The sequence below is a fragment of the Condylura cristata genome, unplaced genomic scaffold (assembly GCF_000260355.1).
Source record: "Condylura cristata isolate star-nosed mole 26May11 unplaced genomic scaffold, ConCri1.0 scaffold00020, whole genome shotgun sequence".
Taxonomy (NCBI): Eukaryota; Metazoa; Chordata; class Mammalia; order Eulipotyphla; family Talpidae; genus Condylura; species Condylura cristata.
The window spans coordinates 37,974,144-37,982,782 of record NW_004567121.1 but is presented as its reverse complement, the minus strand read 5'-3'; the positions used below and the strand labels follow the sequence as shown (position 1 = coordinate 37,982,782).

The 8,639-nt window shown below is 60.4% G+C and overlaps 1 protein-coding gene across 2 annotated transcripts; it reads right to left on the bottom strand.

The window, feature by feature from the left end:
• Positions 1-730: 730 nt before the first annotated feature.
• Positions 731-7,050, bottom strand: ITGB1BP1 (integrin beta 1 binding protein 1). 2 transcript variants are annotated; one of them, XM_004686446.2, is made up of 7 exons: positions 6,915-7,048; positions 6,121-6,215; positions 4,181-4,259; positions 3,038-3,174; positions 1,733-1,825; positions 1,292-1,441; positions 731-947 (listed from the first exon to the last, which is right to left on the bottom strand). In XM_004686446.2, exons 2-7 carry the CDS (start codon positions 6,190-6,192, stop codon positions 876-878), a joined length of 603 nt encoding a protein of 200 aa, XP_004686503.1. In that variant the 5' UTR covers positions 6,193-6,215; positions 6,915-7,048; the 3' UTR covers positions 731-875. The 2 variants fall into 2 exon arrangements, with proteins under 2 accessions (XP_004686503.1, XP_004686504.1); XM_004686447.2 differs by lacking the exon at positions 1,292-1,441 and having other exon boundaries at positions 6,915-7,050.
• Positions 7,051-8,639: the final 1,589 nt, after the last annotated feature.

Below are 8,639 nucleotides of genomic sequence, written 5' to 3'. Positions count from 1 at the left end.
TTTGACGACCTCAGCTGCAGGGTTCTGGCGCCCGGCCACGTCGTCGGACGCGGCGGGGCGGCCCCGGAGCCGTGCGGCCAGTGGGAGGGCGGCGGCCTGGCGCGGGCCGAGACGGACCCACTCGGCCGGCCCTGGATTCCTTCGTCTAGTTGCAGCGCAACTGTGCACTGTACAACCTAAATCAGTTCTTATTTTCATTGTCCTGACGCAGTGATTGATGACGAGAGCATGTTAATGGACTTACTCTTCCTGTTAGTCATTTGACTGGACAAAAATAAAGTACTTTCAAAGGGACCTGGCGTCGACCTGTTTTTAGCCGTTACAGCACGCTGTGACGGCGTCCTCTAGAGCGGACAGCGGCCCACCCGCCGCACGAGAGGTTCTTTCCTGTCCTTGCAGCAGCAGCGGTGACCTGCTCAGGTTCTCTCTCGGCCTCCGTCCTCCTGCGCGCAGACGACACGGGTCGGCTGTGTTTGACTGGCAGTGCCCGGTGCCCCCAGGTTTGCCCCCCCGGTGCCGCCCCAGCGAGGCCCCGCCCCCACAAGCTGCCACAGGTCAGTCTGGAAAGTTCCCAGTGCGTCTCCCTCACGCATGCCCATCTTTGCACGCCAGTGCTGACCTTATTTGGGGTTAAAAGTCACCAATGAGGTTTCCTTTTAGACCCAGAAAGCACGTGACTTCACGGAGAGTCAATTCACTACTAATAGGACATTTTAATAGAAGGCAAGTCGGCGGTTTATACATTGCATTTATTTTGGAAAATCTAGAGCATGGGGTAACATAACGTTTCGTAACTACTCAATCCTGCAGGTTAAAAAGACGTTTAGCAAAGTGCTGAGCTTTGGCCCGAGCTCGAGGCCACCGTCTGGCAGAGTTCACGGTTTCTCAGAAGTTAACACGGCGTCGAAGGCGGTGGCCAGGACTCTGCAGATGGCTTGCGCCTGCTCCTGCAGTGAGGGAAGGGAGCTGATGAGGGCACCCGGTGCCTTCCCACTCGACCCGCAGAGGGGCAGGGCTGCTCCCACACCTCCTAAGCACATGCCCGCCTCGGCCCCCACGCGCTCCTGCACCCGGCCAGCGCCTCCGCAGAGGCCCTCGAGTGTCGGCAGGGATGAGACAGCGTGCAGAGCAGGAGGGGGCTCTGCCTAGGGAGGGCGCCCTCTTTCCTCAACTGCCGCACCCCTCAGCTGACAGCCCGCAGGAAGTTGGGCAGCCGCTGGCCGGCCCGCGGCCCCACCTCGTGGACAGCACCCTCCGGCCCGGGAGACGAGTGGCGCGGGCGGCCGCTCACCAGGCTGTGGCACTGGTAGACCCACAGGCTGCACTCCTCGTCGGCCGCGTCCGTGGTCTCCAGGGCCAGCAGGCCCCGCCCCGCCCCCAGCCCGTCGTCGTAGCACACCATCCGCACGATCAGGTGGAGCGCGTGCCTGTGCAGCACATCCTGGCCCGGCGAGTGGGCGGTCACCGGCCCGGCCGGCGGCGGGGTGCCGTGCGCCGTAGTCCCAGCACGCCGCGCGCCGGCAGGGAGCCCCGCAGGGACCCCTGCCCCAGCCGGGCCCTGCCGTCCCAGAGGGGGGTCCCAAGTGGAAGTGACTTAGGGCCCAGTGACGGAGGTTCACACAGCCAAGGGGGAAAAGGAAGCCCCGGGCAGTTCGCCACTCTCCAGGCCAGCCTGGGCCGGGCTGGCCTGAGGCCCCACCCTGCACGTCCTCCCCGTCAGGGAGTCACTTACGTACTGATCTGATGTGGACACTTTTATGCCATACTTGGAAACGCCCATGATAAATTCTTCCTCCAGCGGCACGAAAGGCAGCTTTCCATCTTGCTTTAAAGGAGAAACACACCACGTGACAGGCACTGAGCCTGGCGGTCTCCTGCAGGCCCACCTGCCGTGCAGCGCCAGCCGCCACCGGCCCGGCCTCGGGGGTGCACAGCAGCCTCGCGGAGCTTGTCTCAGGCCACCGACGCCGCCCCTTCCTCTTCAGGTCACAAAGCTGAGCCAAAGGCAGGTCCACTCTATGCCTGCCCCGCCTGTCCTCTGCTCTCCTCCACGTAACCCACAAGTCTCAGGTTGGAACACTTAGGTGAGGAAGAGTCACTTAAATTCCTGGCGCGCGGGGCACATGAGCCATGAAATGCCCAGAAGAGGCAGCCCTGCACAGCTCCCCACAGCTCGGCCAGTGGGCGGCACCTGGGGAAGGACGGCTGGCTGGGGAGGCCGGCACCACCGGGGACCCCTCTTGCCGCTGGGGACCCCGAGGCCTGCTGAGGCAGTAGCCCCAGCTTCTGTGTCCCCCTCAGCTCTGTGCTGGAGACGCCTGCCCGCCTCCCCTCAGGACAGGGAGGAGGAGAAATCACAACAGAGAACAACATGCCCAAGATGCCCAAGACTACAGAGAGCCTGGGGGCCAGGGGGATGGGAATGAGGTACCGGGGGGCCGGGGCTGAGGAAGCCTGGGCACGGGAGGGCAAGAGAGTATCAGCAGACAGCAAAGAGGGGCAGGGGCCAGCGAGGCGGGGAGACCAGAGGAAGGGGAGCCCCAGAGCACGACAGGCCCGGGAAGCCAAACACAAACCCATAGGGCACTGGGGGGGTCATTAACCAAAGGGACACGCCCGTGAGTGAGGGGCAGTGAGGGCGTCTGCCATGAGGGCCAGGACGGATCAGGAGAGGAAAACTGACGGAAGTGGGCCAGGCTGGGGCTTTATGTGGGTACAAGAAAGCTTGCAGGAGCCTCCACTAAGGGCACAGGGATCGTGGGTGGCTGCAGGCCCCGAGGGGCTCTGAAGACTCGGGGCGGCACCGGCCAGGCCCTGAGCATTAAACTTCACACTGGTCTCGGCCTTCGGTGCCTGTCGTGGTCCAGGAAGACTGCTGTCCCGTTCCTGCTCAGTCACCAAGGCCCTGGGGACCCCACAGCCACAGTGCACCTGCGAACAGGCTCCGGCGCAGCCCCGGGCGAAGGCAGCAGACAGCCCCAGGCCGCGAGTTTATGCTCCAGAATCTTAGGATGGAGGTTGCTGTTTTTAGTTTTACCTGGGCAACATCTATATAGTTTATCAGGTCTAGTGGCCCTTCCAGACTCTCTCCCTCAGAAAGCTTTAGTTTCTCAATGGCACCGACGTATTTTATTCGAAATTCCGCACAGGTATCAGAATTATTGTTGCTTTGTCCTAAAAGTAAAAGAAGAATATATAATAGTGAGACTTCGAAACAACTAGCTAAAAAACAGACTCTGTCATCAGAACTTAACCTGTAAGAAAAACAAAGAAAAAGCTTTAAAGTATAATGTTTTGCTGCGAGAGAAAGGCCTTAAGATTTCACACCTGCCCTCGGTGACTCACAGTATACAAGGGGCTAAGTCTCAGCAGGACCAAATCAGGTGTGGATGGCCCTTATTTCAGAGAAACAGAAATAACAAAATGTCAACTAGAAATGCCCGAGTCCCTCTATACTCCCCAGTGACAACTCTTGGTTTCTTCTCCCTCCTTACCCTGTAAACCTCTAACTTTTTTTCCTGATTCGGCCAGTCGGGAGGCCTGGGTGAGGTGGGGCGTAACTCCAGCCAGGTGTGCGTGGAGGCCGCAGCCGAGGCGGCCAGGGCCACACCAAGCCCCCAGGTTTGGACCGTCTCCCCCCAGGGACCCCGATTCCTGTGGGTGATGCTCGGGTAACAAGCGGCCCCTATCTTCCTGGGGTAAAGGCGCCTGGAAGATGCTCGCACGCAGCTCTGGTTCTCTGCCCGCTCCCCACACCACCTCTTCTAGAATCTGACCCTGAGGGGAAGTGGAAGCTTTCAGCATGATTCCACTCAAATGAGCAGGCGGGTGGCAGCCCCTGGGGCTCCCAAGGCGCCGGGCTAGTGTTCACAGGCCGGTGCACCTCTGCCCGCACAGCTCTGACTCCTCCCCACACCCCGCAAGTGACAGGGCCCAGCCAGATTCCCCCGCTGCCACCCATCCACAGCGCGCCAAGGCCTCCGTGCCCGGCGCTGCTCTCGGCCAGTATCTGCCCTGTGCCGGGGCCATCCCTGGCAGTGGCGCCCACCAGCCACCCTGCACCCCCAGCCCACGCTGCACCGGCCTGGGGCCACGTTTGTAAGTCTCGTCCAGGGGCTGTGGAGTCCAGGACGGTCGCGTGCCGCCCGAGAGGTGGGCAGGCAGGCGGCCGGGCTCGCACCTGAGCTCCTGGTGGAGTCTGTGTCCAGGCTGGCCACGGTGCTGGAGCGGGAGAGGCCCCCGAGGCTGGAGTCCACGGACTGCGAGATAACGGGCGAGAACGTGAGCGGCCTCCTGAGCGCCCGCCCACACCGGCGGCCCCTTGCCCAGCCCAGCGGACACGTGCGAGCCCACGCCAACGGCAGGCGTTTTCTGGAAGACACATTCTTGGCGACCTTCCGAAAGACGTAGCACCGACACTCCTTCCACAACAGAGCCGTGGGGTGTCCACACCCCCAGCCCACAAGAAGCTGCCAGTGTTTCCTTCTGAAGGACCTGACATTTGGAGCGTCTGGAAATCTGCACGAGCCCCCAAAAGCACCCCGTGCAGAAAGCTGCCCGGAGTCTTCGCCTGTTTATTTAGTGGGCAGGGCCTGAAGAGGCTTCATCTGGCCAGGGCCTAGCTCCTCCCGTCCAGCTCCCCGAATCCCCGCCAGGGCGCTGGCCTGCAGTGTCCCTGGTGAGCCTCGGGCGCGCAGAGGCCAGGGCACCACGGCGACATGTACAAGAAAAACCACCAAACAGCGCAGCAGTCAGCCCACGCGCTGGTGTGGCTTATTCTAGAGTCCCGCCCTGTGCTTCATCCCACACCGGAAGTAACGTCTGTGAAAACAGGATCAGTCCCATTTTTTGCCCCTCGCATCCAAATTAAGTTTTCAAAGTGCATCCACGTGTTTGAAGCCCGTCAGAAGGGGATCGAGGCGAATGCAAAAGTGAGCAAGTGCTCCTTCCCTTCTTCCAGAGCTGTGCTTCGTTGAATAAGATCTGGAGGAAGAGCCGAGTGCAGAGAGCTCTCCGTGCCCTGAGGAGGGGCAGAAGCAGGACCGACCCGCACTGAGGCTGCGGGCAGGGACCCAGGGTGCAGCTGCAGCCTCCGGCTGATTCTGGGCCGAACGGGTATGATAGGCTTCTGTGCGTCAGACTCCCCACCGCGCACGCACAGAGGAGAACACCCGAGTGCCCCCGAGGACGGGAGAGCAGGAAGCAGAAACCTGTCTGCTCCCCACGTTCAAAACGCGCAGCGAGAGAGGGCGCCGCCCGAAGTGGCAGCCTGCCGGGGAATCCTGCGGGGCTCCGGCCCTTGGGCCAGACTCGCAGGGCCGCTGCGCCTCCACAGCTCCAGCCCACAGGGAGAAGACGGCGAGTGCTCGTGTCGGGTGTTCCCACCGAGTCTCCTGAGCATCCTCGTGGTCTGCCGAGGCGCGGCCACTGTTACACAGGCGCTGCCTGGGCGCCTGGTGAGGCTGACTACAAAGCCCGGGGGGGGGCCCCAACATCGTGCCCTGGCTCCCCTCTTGCTTGCTGAATCCTGGCACTGAGCAGACACGTCTTATTTTTTAAGATTTATTTATGCATTCAAGAACTGGGGTGCAGGCCAGAGGTGCAGGGACGAGAGGACCCACCTGAGACAGATTTGGGAGCAGAACAGCAAACTGACCAAATTATACTGCTGAGGGGGCAGTGGAGAGCCAGGAGGGGTCTGCGCCCTGGGGTCCTTCCCTGGCCAGGTGGACGCGTGCTGCCGCGGCTCCGGGCAGCCTCACAGTGCTGCGACACCGCTGCACCACCCCACAGCCACACCCACCCAGCTGCGGGGCCCCTTCCGAGGCACACCCTCCGCTCTGCTTCCCCAGGGTGCTCATCATGGCGCTGCACGGGGGCAGTACGCTCACTGTTAAGCAAACAGAGCACAGAATTCAAGAGCCTGGACCAGCTGCAGGTGGCCAGCCTCAGCTGTTTCCTGTGACCTCATTCTAGGTCAGTGGACTCACAACCTTCAGAAAATCGGCTGCTACAGAGCAGAGCTGTCCGCGCACGGGGCGTCCTGCCCGCAGTGACCGTCAGACTCGGGGCAGGGTCGGAGGCAGCGCAGGAGCCCCCCAGCCGGCCCCGCCTCCCCACCTTGCTCTTGGTGCTGATCTCGCTGCTCTGGGAGCTGCTGCTGCTGTGCCGCTTCTTGCCCTTCCGGAACATCCTGGCCCTGCCTCCCGGGCGCCCTGCAGGGAGAACGCCACTTGGTCAGCCGCGGAGCTGCCCAGTGCCTGGCCCAGGCGCTGCTCGTCCTGAAGCAAGGCCTCTCCTCGGGCCACAAACCCCGATCCCCGACCCCAGCCCCGACCCCTCTCTGTCGTTCTTTCTTTGCAAACAGCCGGGGCCAAAGGCAGCAAACGGCAAAGGCAGACACCTCTGGTTCCGAGCCAGGGAGCTGCTCTCAGCAGGGCCTGTGGGAGCCTGAGGAGCTCAGCGATGGAGGACTGGGTGGGACACGCTGCGTGGAGGCCAGGGCCCTGGCCTCTCTCTGGCTAGAAGTGGACCCTGCAGCCCTGAGTGCTAACTCTCCTGCAGACAGCCAGGGCAGGACGTGACCGAAGCCTCCCAGGTCGCCGCCATCTCCTTGTTCCAGTCAGTGTCCTGTCCCGCCCACTGCTCCTTGGGAAACGGCCAAGGGCCCTGCAGTGTTTCCTGGTCAAGACCGTGGACTCATCTCACCTCGCAGCAACCCCATGAGACAGGGCGCTCGAAAGGACCTCCCCATGCCTCCTGTCACACAGGGCCCCTCCCAGCTGGCACAGCGGGCATCCTCAGGCATCCTCAGCTCTGTAGGGCAAGGCACTGACCACCTTCCAGAACAGGTGCCAGCCTAACACATGCCCGCCGGTGTGGGAAATCTACAGCAGAGTCAGGGGCCTACTCACGAGAGAATCAGACAATTTCACCGTCTCCAAGGTTCCAGACAGTGGTCGGCACAGAGCTGCTTTTCCTTCCCACACGGTGGCCTCTCAGGAAAGCAACGTGCCTGGCAGAAGAAAAGGGTGAGTTCGTGTGGGCTGGCCGTGAAGGTCTCCGCTCCAGGGAAGTTTCTCCCACTGCACCTGGGCCCCGCCCAGTCCACTGACTAGGTCTGGCGCTCAGCCACTGACCGGATGTGGCCCCTGTGAGCCCAAACTTTGTAGTCAGCCTCGTCCCCCAACTTATTTCTATATTTTTGCTTACTTTTCGTGGGCCAAGAACATCTGATGCATTCACTCATGCCTGAGTCATCAGCGAGGGCCAGAAGGTGCTGGGGACCCATCAAGTCCTGACCCCAGAGCCGTTTTATTCTTGGTGTTTCGTGTGCACTTGAGAAAAGCCCCCTCGCCTTAGCGGCGGGGTGGGCTGTTCTGTGGCTGTCCGTAGGCCTGTCTGACCCAGCTCATCTCCAAGGGCAACTGTCTCCTTGTGGATTCTGACTCGCTGGCCTGTCTACTCTGACTGGCCATTGTCTTCTCTTCCGTTCCTGGGAGTCACCTCCCGGGTCTTGGTGCTTCATTGGGGCCCAGGTATTTGTGTCTTGTCATCTTGCCGTGTAGGCAGGGGAGTACACAGACCAACGGAAAAGCAAATATAAAACAGCCTTTTATTTATGAAACAAATTGCTAGGCAGGAAAGTAAAGCACACACACAGTGATGGAGGGAGGGGGTGAGTTTACATAGGGAAGATGCTCCGAGAGCGTGAGAGTCAAGGAGCCCTGATCAGTCTGAGGGAAAGCATGAGGGGCTGAGAACTCAGCAGTGCAAAGGCCCTGGGGCCTGCCTGATGGGAGAACTGGGCCAGAGAGGAGGGGCCGCACCCACGTGAGGGAGAACCACACAGACCTCTCCGGCTCACGTCTGGGTTTTCTTCTGGATCTTCTAGGAGGACTCTTGAGGGTTCTAAAAAGCACTCAAGTGGCACTCAAGTGGGATGACCAGATTTCTTTTTGGAAAGAGGGCTCAGGCTGCCGGGTTGGAAACCCAACTACAAAGAGTAAGAGTGAAGCGAGGGAGACCTACTGGAAGGCGACTGTGGCTAGTGTGCTGCCGGTGACAGCCGCCCCACTGAAGGAGACTTGTCAGACGGCCAGGCTAGCCTCTCCCTGTTTATAGCAGCATATATATTCAACCTTAAGTTTTAATATATGATTTAAAGATAAAGTCTGGTTGTGTTGTTAGTGAAACCCCAAAGCATCTCTTCGAATCCCTGTGCAGACCGAACCGGGGTCGCACCTGGTGTCGACACCTCTGCCACCTGAAGGTGCTCTTTTCACCTCAGAGCTCAGGGACAAAAGGCACCTGTTCAGCTCTTTGCTCTCGCCACTATTTTAATGCATGTTCTTATGCAAATCACTGTTGCCTAAATTATTCATACAGAAAAATGAGGTCAACAACAGGCTGTCACTTATCTGTTCCGCAGACTCATTATATCAAACCAGGAATTCTAGAGCGGAACGCGCCAGCCCTTTCTCCCTTTCTGAAAATACATCCTTTCAGGTAGGAGCCAGGAAACCAGCCACCCCCAGCTGTCCTCCCGCTCCACCAGCAGAGACCCTAAATGCGCAGTTGAAGGGTTCTCTCAGCCTTGCGTCAGCCAGGCCAGGCCAGGCCGTATAGAAGGCCTTAGA

Bases quoted from the DNA above. Each gene is read 5' to 3' on its own strand.
- ITGB1BP1 (XM_004686446.2), bottom strand. From the start codon at position 6,192: ATGTTCCGGAAGGGCAAGAAGCGGCACAGCAGCAGCAGCTCCCAGAGC. The intron at 4,260-6,120 runs GTGGGGAGGCGG...GTTATCTCGCAG, and splicing joins AGATCAGCACCAAGAGCAAG to TCCGTGGACTCCAGCCTCGG. The intron at 948-1,291 runs GTGAGCGGCCGC...CCCTCACTGCAG, and splicing joins TCTACCAGTGCCACAGCCTG to GAGCAGGCGCAAGCCATCTG.